This window comes from Musa acuminata, chromosome BXJ1-7, assembly GCF_036884655.1.
Source record: "Musa acuminata AAA Group cultivar baxijiao chromosome BXJ1-7, Cavendish_Baxijiao_AAA, whole genome shotgun sequence".
In the NCBI taxonomy this organism is placed as follows: Eukaryota; Viridiplantae; Streptophyta; class Magnoliopsida; order Zingiberales; family Musaceae; genus Musa; species Musa acuminata.
In genome coordinates, this window is record NC_088333.1 from 12,284,721 (window position 1) to 12,298,256 (window position 13,536).

At 42.7% G+C, this 13,536-nt stretch overlaps 1 protein-coding gene and 1 long non-coding RNA gene across 2 annotated transcripts; both read right to left on the reverse strand.

Annotated features, from left to right (window-relative positions):
• Positions 1 to 197: 197 nt before the first annotated feature.
• LOC135678874 (uncharacterized) lies at positions 198 to 3,974 on the reverse strand. The gene is made up of 3 exons (XR_010515105.1): positions 3,609 to 3,974; positions 1,275 to 3,501; positions 198 to 537 (listed from the first exon to the last, which is right to left on the reverse strand). It is a non-coding gene; the product is annotated as an uncharacterized LOC135678874 (long non-coding RNA).
• Positions 3,975 to 4,236: 262 nt separating this feature from the next.
• Positions 4,237 to 6,887, reverse strand: LOC135678875 (pectinesterase/pectinesterase inhibitor PPE8B-like). The gene is made up of 2 exons (XM_065192106.1): positions 5,757 to 6,887; positions 4,237 to 5,060 (listed from the first exon to the last, which is right to left on the reverse strand). The coding sequence occupies exons 1-2, from the start codon at positions 6,706 to 6,708 to the stop codon at positions 4,363 to 4,365; spliced, it is 1,650 nt and encodes a 549-aa protein (XP_065048178.1). The 5' UTR covers positions 6,709 to 6,887; the 3' UTR covers positions 4,237 to 4,362.
• Positions 6,888 to 13,536: the final 6,649 nt, after the last annotated feature.

Below are 13,536 nucleotides of genomic sequence, written 5' to 3' on the forward strand. Positions count from 1 at the left end.
TCCATTGTTTGTATCAATAATTGTACATCATGGCACGAATGATTCATATCAAATGCTTGTTCAAACTGAGGTAAATTGTAAATGCAGCAACTACGCTGGGGTTTAAGCTCGACAATATGATTATGATGCTCCCATTCAGTAAGTAAATATTCGCAGGGACTATGTTCTAACTCATATAATTGATCAAATGATTCCCAAAAAACAATTGGTAATTTACCCACGCAAGAAAGATTATTTTCCATGACGAGTTATATTTCTTTGAATTCCCATTCCAAGTTCCACACAGCCACTGACGGAAATGTGCAAATATGAATAATCACCATGTAGCAGGGTATCTAAAAGTGTTACCTGCTTCTCAGGGACACATTCCCTTCAGCCAAATGAACTGGAGTTGAACATTCATTCATTCAAGATGGACATCCGGCTGCGAGTTTGAAGTACTTCCAGTGATTGTTATTTTCGAAAGGTCTGTAAAGTTGGATGGATCCAGAGCAATGTGGGACGAAAAGTCAACAAGCTACACCCTTTACAAAATACCTGAAACAAATAATTCGAATATTAGTTGCCGGTTGATTTGCTTCCAAACACGAATAAAATTATGGATGCATCAAGACTCATTATGCAATCACCTATAGAGTAACACAAGGCATCACACACAAAAAGAATAAAGAATACATATCAAAATTTCTAAACCATCTTTCATGCCTGCTATAGCTGATGGTTGGAATAGCTGCATCAAAAGATGCACCTCCATGAAAAGAAGCACAAGCTTTTACTTTGTCTTTCAGCATAGTTTTCAATTGTAACTGTATAATTGGATCTGAATCTTCACACGCACACACACACATATATATATACGTATATACATACATATATATATATATATGTATATACATTCATATATGCATATTTATATATATATGTATACACACGTGTGTGTGTGTGTGTGTGTGTATTGACCCACTAGAGAACGAAGGCTGAAATGCCAACAAACATTCATCTCTTCTCTAAATGTTGACCCAATACAAAATCGCTGATGGTTTGACCTACTGCTATTTTTACGGGGATTCTATCAATCATTGTATGATCCCTATTCAAGATCACTGCAGTTCCTCTTCGGGCAAGACTATAAAGAAATCATCAACAAGAGCTATGAAGATGTGAAAACATGTTGCATATAAAGCTGGCTAAAGCAATCACACAAGTCTAAAGCTAGGCTAAAGAAGAATTAGCAGTGAATAAATTTGAAGGCAAAGGTTCATATCATTTCGAACCTTATCAACCCATATATGAGCCAAACAAAGAATTACTTTCTGGCTGATGGAAAGTCCTGCCTGCTGAAGGGCCATAGCAAGAGATGGTTCAGATGCTAATTGAGCAAAATAGTTGGTATTCATCACCAACACCCTGTCAAGAATGGTGGCAGAAGAAGCACACACTGGTGTCACGGAAGGATTATGATCAGGGCCCAGTTAGGATGAGTTTCTAGAAAGCAGGGCCCAGTTATCAGAAGTATGAGAAAATGTGCCAAGTATAATGCCCATGCAAGCTTTGTCAATCCAATAGAACGCTCAAGTACCTGAAGAACTCCAGCAATCAGTGGAGGGGCCTCCACAAAAAAGCACTACAGATCGAATGAAATTGATTGACTAATAATTAATAAATATGTCCATATTCATTTAAGCATAGTAAATTAATAGTGAAGAACTACAAAATAGGTGATCATGTGCTGCAAACAGCAGTAATAATAATTAGTATAAAGCACCACTTTGATTATGTTCAGTGTAGAATATGACTGATGCAATAAGATGCAAAATCTAGGTTTGCATGAGTTGAAAAGCTTAATTCTATCAGAATTTGATAAATTCAACGTAATCACCATACAAAGCTTTAATAAGTCAAACTTGGAGAATCAGGTAGGATCTGAAATATATATGAGAAAGAAATGAATGCAAGGCCAATGAAGAATTCGGTGTATGAAAGAAATAATAACAAGAATATTAAACATTCTTTCAAGATGTTCCTTTCAAGAGAATTACCTTGCTCGGTGCAGCACAGTCAGTGTGACGTATCATTGAATTTGTTGGTTCCTTTCTTATACTAAGTTGATAGTCCTGCCATGGATTTAAGTACTTGTTCGTACGGGTTTCAGTAATCTATGAGACCGGTACAATACCAGACACCAAGCAGTATACCAAATAATACCCTCCATTGTCATTGAATAAAATAATAACAATAATTTAAAGCCAGTGTCAAGCTATAAGCTTCTATTCTAGTACTTGGTAAAACCGATAAAACACCAATCAATATGTAAGGGTCCATCCGGTATTTAAATTCTTGGGTCCAAGTTCAACGAGTAAAAAGTACAATATTCAATATTTATTCTTTATCATTCCCCCTATCATGAACAACATTACAATGGACATCTTAAGGGACTACATAGAAGTATTCATAAAAAGAAATGTATGCTTATGAGAAAGGAAAGATGCAGATGCTGCAGAAGATTTCTCTGGTTTTTTTTCTTCTGCACCATTATCAAAAGCGTTCGACTGAACTACACCTACCTTATGCAATTATAAATAGGTACATCAGGCATAGACCAAAATCTATTCAATCCATTATGACAAGAAAATTGGCAGGAGTCATATTTTCGGTTATTTTATATCTTACCTTTTTTCTCCTTTCCTTTTAAGTTGCTTTCTTTGCACGTCATCAATATAATCGCCACAATTTTTATTGGCAATCTTGGCTTTTGGTAGCTGTACTTAAAGGGCGAAGAAATAACAAATTAACAAATGGAAGCTTTAGCAGTGACTTGTATAAGAACAGGGGCAACCATTGCAAACAATGTTCTTAAAAATGAATGTGAAATATAGAGCAAACAATAACAAAAAGATAAAAGGGTCACTAGGCAGTCTAAATATATCAGGATGCATCAAAAAACAGAGATGCTAGAATAAAAATCATTAAGGTAAGTCATTAGAAAATCTTCTTATTATCAAATCCCAAATTTTATGGAGAGGAGATCAAGTGAAAAGGCCCTCCGCAGTCATAATCTTTGAACCATCTCAATTCATGTCCCATCTCCAATGCACCTATTTGTAATTATGTTTATAAGCGAGCAGGGCAATGGAACAAGTCAGTGATGCAATTGTAATAATTCATTAATATGCCATCAGAGCACTCTAAAGTTGTACCTCACCATTCGAATTCATCCAATTTGTGCATCCTTCAGAAATTTTATTAATAGATTTGATCTAAATTCTCGTGGATTTTTAATCCTACGGATTTTTATCAAAATAAATCCGAAAAAACACACAAAGGCAGACTGAGTAAAACTCACAGCAGTCAAACCATGGAAAGTTCCATGCTTCGAGTGGGACAGCTGTCAGGATATCACGGCGAGGCCTCCAGGAGCGGACCGATACTGTTCTAGAAATACACGGAGGCCAGGAGGCGAACATCATCCCGGCGACCCGAATCCCTCGCCGTGACGATCTCCTGCATCCACCATTTCCCAAGTTCTTGAGTTGAATTCATCGTCGAATTGAAACGAACCACGGGCGAAATAGAAATCCAAGAAAGCAAGATGGGTTTGTAAAGATTACAAGAAGGCAGGAGCAGAATTCCGGGCGGTTCTCGATCTGGGCGAGGGCGGACTCATCGAGGCTCAAAACATTGGAGAGGATCGGGTACACGGTCTGGACGTCCGCCGCGGAGAGAGCCACTCCTCGACCGGGAAATATACGAATGCGAGTCTCTCTTCTCCCAAATCTGGCCATGGCGATCGAGGGTTTGGATTTCCTGATAGAATCGGTGGATGCATTCGCGAATGACGCGGAGAGTGGATTCGCTGGGGCGTGGGCAAACGACGGTGCCGCAGACAGCAGGGGGCGTGCAAGCGGCGAGGAAAAGGCCGTCGGGGAAGAGGGCAGCGAGGCATGTTGTATGAAGGCGCCTTTTCTTTTATGAAGGCGATTTTACATATCTAAGTTCTAACTTATGGGAAAATAATATTTACACTCACTAATCTTATTCCAAATATTATAATCTTTGAAATATTATTTATTTCATGAATATTTCATTCCCACCTTATAAATAGCAACCATTCATGATACTTTTTCCTCTCCAAGGAAAAAGAAAAAGAAAAAAGAAATACGTTATTTGGTCCTAAAACAACAAAAATATAATATTACGTGACTTTCCAAAGAAAAAGATAACAAACAAGAGAAGAGATTCATAAAGTCAACTCCATTGCCCCATCAATGCCTCTCACAGTTACAAAACAACTATTGACTTATATTATGAGAGTAAACAAATTATAATTACTGAAACTTTTCCTCTCTCTCTCTATATACATTATTACACGGTCAACCCAGCTGTGTACTTCACACCAGTTGACGGCAACCACATGTTTCCATCTATGAACTGAGCCACCGTGAAGTTGGCAACCATGGCCGGATCGCTGAGTGCGTGGTAGCCTGGCCACTTGACTCGGTTCCCCAACCCGGAACCCGGCCCGTAGTTCATGTACTCGGCGTAGTACAGTGTGTCCAAGGCGAACTCGGCGTTCCACTCCAGCCACCCCTCCGGTCGGATCAACGAGCCCAGGTAGGACTGCATGAACACGGTGCGGGAGTACTCCTTCCACGGCCGGCCGAGGTACGTGGGCGTCGAGTTGGTGAAGCCGACGAGGTCGGCGTCGGCGGAGACGTTGCAGAACTGGAAGGAGAAACCGGTGTTCTGGTTCGGATCCTTGCGGCCCTGGGCGGTCACTGAGTTCTTCTGCTCGGGGAGGGGCCGGCGAAGGAAGAGCTGGCAGTTCTGGAAGACCGCGGCGGCGTTGCCGAAGACGAAGTCGACGGTGCCGGTGACGCGGCACTCGCGGAAGAACTGCCGCAGCGAGTGGGCGTAGAGGGTGTCCTGGTAGCCGGAGAACTCGCAGCGGTAGAAGACGGAAAGGTCGGAGTCGGAGCGGAGCGCTACCGCCTGGTGCTTCTGTGGCCCCGCCGTGTTCTCGATCGTCAGGTCGCGGGCGATGAACCCCTTGCCGGCGACAGCTGCAAGAACACATTCGGTGACACGTATTCCCCAAAAGAAGAGAGAGAGAGAGAGAGAGAGAGAGAGAGAGAGATGCATGCAGCGTAAAGAAAGGACTCGCTTTTGACTCGAGAGCACATGGAGATCGATGGTGATGGTGGCCTTCAATCACATAGGTGGGTGCAGCTGAGGACGGTTTGAAGACGATGGGGAGGAATGATACTTTCCATCTGAGGCCAGTGGCATCTTGTCAGATCCAAACATAGCTTCGATCAGACCAGGAGGGCAATCGAGAGACCACTTGAGGAACGATTCTTGACAGCAGACACGGGAATAGCATGAACAAATGAACGCTAAGGCCGGCAATGTAATACGGGTACCGAGGACCTCACACAAAAGCTTCGCCATCCGGCGTGGCTCTCTCGAGATCCAGAGCATGAGAGAGCCAAAGGAAAGGGAAGTTGGGACACACCGACACTCTCCAGGTCTAAAGGACCTAAAGCCGGAAGAAAAGCCGGTGACGGTCACGTCACTTAACTTCGTCTCTTCCGTCTCTTCCTTTGATGCGCCGCAGCGCATGTGACTGGTGTCGTGTTCTCGGTAGGACGACTATTTTTGACTACATAAGTACGAAGCATTGACCAATTTTGACTTTGGATATGTGTTAGAGAAGGATAATGCCGTGACGTGGTGAAGGATGGGTTCTTTTGACTCACCGAAGGTGGCGCTGCGGTAGGTGGTCCAGCCGTCGACGTAGCTGCGACTGCCGGAAATGACGGTTTGGCCCATGCCGTCACCGACGAGCATGAGGTTCCACTTCTTCTTCTTCACCTCCACGTTCTCCTTGTACACCCCCTTCTTCACGTGTATTACGTACCTCCGCGCGCCCTCCGTCGGTGCCGCCGCCACGGCCGCCTCTACCGTCGTGTAGTTACCACTCCCGTCCTGCGCCACCACGGCATCCGCCACCGTCGTCGGCTGGGCCTGCAGCAGCCTCCGGTCGGCCGCCGACACCCACTCCGGGAACCCCATCAGCCTCCTGCTGCCGCCTTTGCCGCCGGTCCCTCCGCCCGCCGCGATCTCGCGGAGGCCGTCGGAGACGAGGGAGGTGACCATGTCGAGGCCGCCGGCGACGAGGGTCTCGACAAGGCCGCCGGTCCCGTCGAGGCCCTCCTTGCAGGTGTCCTGGTTCCCAAGGGCGGCGCTCATCCAGGAGCGGAGATCGGACCGGCGGTTCCCGGCGCCCGAGGCAGACGCGGAGGCGGTGGTGCGCTGGGACGCAGATAGGGTCCAGGTGAGCTCGTCGGAGGAGAGGTCGAGGAGGTCGAGGCAGTCGTCGACGGCGGAGGAAAGGCGGAGGTCACCTCCGAGAACTCCAGAGAAGGTAGAGACAAGTGACATGACCTTCTTGATCTCCTCGAGGGTAGACTGCAGGGTGGAGACGAAGTCGGCAGAGGGGACGAAGGAGCTGGCCGACGACGACACCCGCCGCGGTGCCTTGGGCGTCTCGCATTCCGGATGCCATGCCGTAGTATTCAAGGAGCTGCCCTGGGCGGACGTTAACAGGAGGAGGAGGAGGAGGAGGAGGAACAGAGAAGCAAAGGTGGGCCGGGAAGAAGCCATGATGCCGGTATTGCTGCGGAAAGGATAGAGGAGGGAGGGAGTCATTAATGGAGAGGTGATGAGCTTCACAACTACATGCAGATTGTGCTATATAGAGCGAACAGAGCCGCGTGCCAGCTGCACAAAGATAAAAAGAGATAGCGTTGGAACTGCTGCGCCCTCCATCGAGAAGCTTTCTGCTAATTGAGCTCAAAAGAGCAAGGAAATCAAGAAGAAGACCCACATAAAACATAGTTTCGGTGGATTTGGACCAACGTAGAGAACTTGTAGTCAAGTTTCATTCTTATGACTGTGGAAAGCTGTGGTGAGGTTGAATTGGTTCTTGTAATCTTCTATCCGAAGCTTTCAAAGCCATGGTCGTTTGTTGAGTACATAAGCGGTGGATCGGCGACACGTATGAGCTGCATTTAGCTTGGTTAAATTTGGGGCATGTCCACTTGGCTTTTGAGATTCATTAATGCAACTTGGTTGCGTGCAATCTACTGTACCATAAAGACATGGCTTTAATCTTCATTTTTCTATAGAACAAAGAGTTCATAACCTGATGATATTAATGTTTCTATATAAGTGGGTGAGAATTGAGTAGTGAGATAAAATGGTAACGCCAATAAGAATCGCGCCCACATAAGAAGGGCTGTACTGCACTACTTTAATGCGTCTCCGCGTGAGGCTCTGTTTAAAGATCGCTTTCTTCACTTCAGCAATATTCTTTGGAGTTGTTTATTTGCGTTGGCAGTATCCGTCTTCACATCAATCTGCAGTAGCGCAATAAAACCACGTCCGACTCCCCACCCATGCAAAAGGATTTGACGGTCTTCTTCGTTTACCGTGGACGGAGAGACGAAGCAGCGCCACCACGTTTCGTCCATCGCTGCTGTGTCAGCGGCCGCCGACGCTCGTCCTCGCAAACTGTACGTGATCCACATCACATGAACCGACGCGGTTTGCGGACAAAGCCCATGCACGGATGTCTGCTTCGACGTGGGGGTGTTGACCGAGAGTCCTCTCCTATCATCATCCTTTGAACCCTAATCCTGTCCGTGTACTTGGACCAATAAATACCCCCGTGTTCTTTTTCAGCCACTGTCCCTACGATCGATCTCTTTCTCTCTCTCCCCCCAACCAACCTGCTTTATGATGCAATATCTAAGCTCGTGGTAGGGTCATCGATTTGAGTTGCCTTTCCTTCAAACGATGGCATCACAACATTTTTGAGCTGTCCTCACAAATATTAATTTATGAATAGCATATACATCATAGCAAATCCTAAAACCTTGTTTATATTTAATTTATGGACATTGGGGTTGTACATTTTTTTTCTATATATTTTATATATACCTCTCAAGTGAATCTTTTAATTTGTTTATATTATTTATGTTTCCTATTTGCAACCTAGCAAAAAATCTAAAAACTAGCATATATAGGCTTACTATCTTTGAATATTAGTTAATATTAGCTATGGCTAACAGTAGTCTAATTTGATTTTTCTAGATGGATATATGTTCACAAGAATGATAATGATATTTGCAAATATGAGCTTTCTAAACATTGCAAGATTTTCTATTGTGTGGAGCTGAAAAGGATTGGCATCACAAGGAAGGAAGACATTGAAGGCATGTTATGAGTTTTATTTAATGGGGACAAGCCTCACCACATCAACTATTCAAGTCTTTTCAAGAAGGTTGTGTAAAGCTCTTTATTATTGTGATTCTTCACTTTTCCTTAGTGAGCTTAAACATTTAAGCTCTTTATTGTGATTCTTCACTTTTCCTTAGTGAGCTTAATATTTAAGCTCTTGTTCAAACCTTGTAGAGGTTCGACTACAAAGAGATAAAAGAACATCGAATTTGTTGGTTGGGTTAAGTAGAACACTTTATTCGGTGGCTTCTCGAATTAATATTTTACTGATTAAATCGATTACTTAATTTAGCTTACATTGTTCTGACTATATGTTAGATAAATCAGGCTATTCAATCATCATATAGATTGTACGTGATTGAATTCGTCAATGTAAATGAAACTTAAATCTTCAATCCGAATCTTCGAGAGATGGCAACGCCCAAAATGAGTCATTGCTTCGCCTTCAAGAGAATGCAAAGTCCCACAAACAAGCATTACGATTGTTGTATGAGATGTGTTGTTACATTCATTGACCACATTGCTTTTAATTGATGTTACAAACCATCTTGTGCTATCTTTCAAAGAAATTTGCACATAACAAAAAACAAATTATTTGCAAAGATAAGATTATATATATTGATCAGCTTCTTATTTCATATTGGTAAAAAAAATCTTTTAAGAAATTATTTATTACTTGTAAGTTGATGTGTATGTTTTGTTCCACATCAATTCAGAATTAAGGGAGGAGCAAAAATGAACCTATTACTTGATTGCTCAATTTCTTTCTTTTCTTCTTAATAATGTTTATGTGTATGGGAAAAATATTTCTTTTAATTTTATGAATAAACACCAACTTTCCAATTTTCTGAATTATGCTTCTACGAATGGTGGATTGACTTCTTTCAATTTCTTGAGTAAATACAAAGTTTCTCATTTTTCAAATGTATTTTGTTTTTGTACTATAAAAAAAATGGTGTAAAATTTTTCTTAATATATTTTGTTATTATGAACTGCTTATTAATCATATAATTAATATGAGGATCTTTGAAATCTTTTTTCTAGAAACACTGATAGGTTGAAGAGAAGAGAACTTTGTGTACGTTCAATATCAAATAAGTTACATAATTCTTTAAATATTTAAAAATTATGATTACCTGTGCGAGTATTTCTTTAACGCTTTGGATGTCTTCATGTTAGATTTTAATTTAAATTAGATTAAAAATAGATTATGAGTTTGAATTGTGTTTGAGTATATTTTGATAGTTCGAACTGAAAGTTAACTCAGATTCAATCTATTTTTTCTTTGAGATGATGTAAGATAGAACTTGCTAATTTGGGCACTTTGAATCTTATAAAACTAAGTCAGGGAGCATTCTCGGCAATACTCTTTTAATGCTTAAACGAGTGGTATGATCTATCACAAATAAAGCTGTAAATAAGGTATTCGATGTAATGTTTTTGTATGTCTATATCTTTCAATTTTATTCATACTTTGTACAGCATATAAAGAATTTATAGTATGCTTAGTAGTCTTATTTTGATTGGCTTCTAAATAAATATAGGTTGTACACAATCATCACATACAAGCAAAACTACATAGAAACAAATCATCTAAACAATTATTTTAGAGATTTTCTAGCTCCATAGAGTGATATAGAGTATTAGCTAACACAACATCTAGGAGTTACCTATGTGACATATGGCTAGATGAGCATTTGTGTTAGAATCGTTTCTGCACTAAAAGGGGGTGGTGAATTAGTGCTTTCGTAAAACTTTGACGGTTTGAAAAATTTTGTTCTTTAAAGCCGTATCGAAAATGTATTTAAACTTAGAGTGCAAGTAAGAGTAGTCGATAGTTAAATCAGTTTGCAATATGAGAATGAAAAGCATAACAGAATTACAAACCGAGTTTATAGTGGTTTAGTTGTCACGACCTACATCCTATCATGGACAGAACTATAAACAAGATGTTTAATGTAATGCTCATGTATGTCCGTATCTTTTAGTTTGTTCATGCTTTGCGCAGCATGTAGAGAGATGGTCGAAGGCTTAACAGCCCCAATTTAGTTGGGTTTTAGGTTATTTTAGGCTTGTAAATAAAGGTTGTGTCATGTGGATACTTGTAGGAGATCTCGGTCTATAGTGGACCATTTTGGATCATTTGTTGTGCAACTGTTTAGAGCTTGTGAAGTCTGTTTGTAATTTGCATTAATTATAAAGTGTTTTATGATATGTTTGCTTGTGGTTCCCGAGTGAGGCGTTTTCTCTAACCCGTTTTCTCTTTTGTAGGTCCTAAGGGACCATGAGAGGTTTCGGGGAAGTTGACCTTTGTAGACGGACACACAAGGGTGCCACATAACTTAGGCAAAATCAACAAAGTCCGTGACAGATGGTATCATAACGGGACAAGTACTCATAGAAACACTTGGCATGCAAACGTGGGGGACCTAACGAGACTACGTTGAGGGCAGTAAGCATGCATGACCGTTTGAGGGCAAGCGGACATGGAAATGTAGGGAAAATGAGTTGTTCAGAGGAGCAGACATATGAGATTAGCATTCAGAGGAATAACTAACCCTTCGCACAAGAGGCACCACGAGGACAAGTAAGCTGAGAAGAACGCATATCGCACAAAGGTTGTGATGGCTGAGTTTAAGCTACGGCTCAACATTGGTAACCATACTTGATGGTGCTCAAGGCAAGCGAGGTGCTTGATAAAGGTTGAGATCATGTAAGATGTTATGGATTATTCATCGATCGAAAGAGTTGTGTAAAGCTCACAAAGGTGAGAGGAATTGGTACTTGAGGAATTCGGTACTCATGCAAAGGCTTGTATGTGAACGATGGAGTGTTCGTGGCCATCCCAAGGCGACCAAAACTCAGCGCCATGGAGCATTGAAACTTTCTCTTCAGCATAATAAGGATTCGTCCGTAGGAGGCTGAAGTGTGCAGCGAGTTTAGCATGTTGCTAGGCCTTGAGGGGTGCAGTGGGGGCTTTATTGACGTGGAGTTGCAATCTAGCAAGTGCGTTTACGAGAGCAGAACAATGCATAGTTTGTTCAGCATAGCAGATTAGTCTAAGGGGATAGTGGTCTATGAAATTTTCAAAGAGAAGAAAGTGAAGAGAGAAGTTGCTCCAACAGGACAAATATCTAGGAGGGATAAGTCTCGACTCTTCAGAGGGAGAACCATATGCAACGGACCACACATGTTGAGGAGGAGTACCTTAAAATAATTTCACAAAGCTCAATGGACCGAGCGAGTGGTGAGAAGTCATCACATGATTTCACTTGACATAATACATTAGGGAATTCATTACAAGATCAAGTGGGGGAGCGATCCAAGGCAACACAAATGAAGGCACACTTGGAGCCAATATAGAGATCAGACTCAACGAATGGCTAACCCGTAGAATGGTGGGCGCGAGGGCCACCATCAACTCAATACAAATCGAGGAGCAGAGTAACTTAGGTGTAACTTGGCGAAGTACCCAAGCCACATGAAGGGAGCCGACATAGAAGATAGAATATAGAGCGGAGGCACAGAGCTTTCCTTGAACAGAGGTCAAGGACATGAACTCTTGTAGAGGCAAGAGTAGGATCATATCGTTCTATGGATCCCTAATTCTAATGGAGCGGGCTCACCCTGCATGGTGCCAAAGATGAAGGGAGCTTCGAGGTACATTCATCTTACCTTAGAGAAGCATTTGACGGAGGAACTGAGGTGACTCAACTTACGGAGGCGAAGTTGGGTTTAGAAGGCCTTGGCATAGGGCAATAGGACACGAAGGCGGGTACTTTTGAAGAATATGCCATAGTGTTGCTATTCAAGTTGCCATGAAGGGAGCGGTATGCAGCGGAGATTGTGCTGGTAGGGGCATAGGCTCAGGATCCAGACAATAATGCACCAATTTTAGTAAAGTCGATGGACTTCGGGAGCTACTAGGCGATGGACTATCCAAGAGCGGGGCTTCATCTAAGTGTGACCTGAGAGCGGATGGACGAAGATCGATTGCCAAAGGAGCGAACACAATCGAAAGTGGAAGAGACATTGTGATATGTTGGTAGAGGCCACATATGGAGGGATCACGATCCGAGTTCATCCCACAAGGATCAGAATGCAATGGAGATGTCACCATGAGGTGACATGGTGTAGCGGATTATGGTGGAATAGTTCATGATAATACGATACATACGAATATAGTCCCGTGAGGGACTATATCATACGGAGATATGATCGGGAGCTATTGGGAGCTCCACTTCGGTGAACAACACGATGGCAAGAAAGGCTATAGATTCAAGGAGTGAAAGCATGGTATCGCAGAGGCAGGTCTTCCGTTCGTGCATCGAATTTTGTATCAGATAAAAGCTTTGGTCATCAGCATATGGGGGTTGTGTACCTCCGAGGGAAAAGTTCGGATGCAAGTACCAGTGAGTCCCATGAGTAGGACTTGATCATGTAGAGGTATGATCAGAGTAGTTGGAGAGTTGGACTACTTCAGAGCCTATATTCGCTTAAGGGAGCCCGACAAGTCAAATGACAAGGCTGAGTAAGCGAATATTGCTACCAAGGAAGCTAAGGAGAACAAAATCGGTATGAACCTTGCAACATGATGGCAGAGGCTATGTATATAAGTTATAGTCTGTCTTTCCATCGACCAAAGAGAATTGCTTGGAGAATACAAAGGTGTTGAAGCAAGAGGTCGAAAAGGGCGAGGAAGCGACGATGAGTCCAAAGGGGCTTAGCTACCCAAAACCAAGCATCGATTAGAATGGAGATGAACTTAGATGAGTGCCATAGAGACATATCTACCGATTATAAAGAAAGAGATGCAGATATGAGGCGACGGATAGTAGGTCCACGGGCATGGCAGCGCCATGGTACCGCAGATGCAAGACTTCTGTGAAGTCATCGATCCCTTGCTCTCATGGAGGGAGAGCACTTGGTCGTGAAAGGGGTCATGGAGATGAAAAATGCAGAGGCAAACTCTAAGTATCAAGATAAGGCTGAAGGGAAGAGGCTAGGGAACTTCACAAGACCGATGTCAATGAGCTTCTCATTAAAATAACCGAAAGTGGAGGACTTCGGGTCGATGCAAGAGTACACGACTAAAGAATGAAGCAGACAGTACGCGGTGTTATATCTTTGCTACTCAGTGGAGTAGGCGGTTGGGTTGATGGAGAAGACGGTGCAATCCCAAAGGTGACCAAAACTATTAGAGACTTACTCCAAGTTGGGGTGAAAACTTCCTGC

Bases quoted from the DNA above. Each gene is read 5' to 3' on its own strand.
- LOC135678875 (XM_065192106.1), bottom strand. From the start codon at position 6,708: ATGACTCCCTCCCTCCTCTATCCTTTCCGCAGCAATACCGGCATCATG. The intron at 5,061-5,756 runs GTGAGTCAAAAG...GTGTTCTTGCAG, and splicing joins CTACCGCAGCGCCACCTTCG to CTGTCGCCGGCAAGGGGTTC.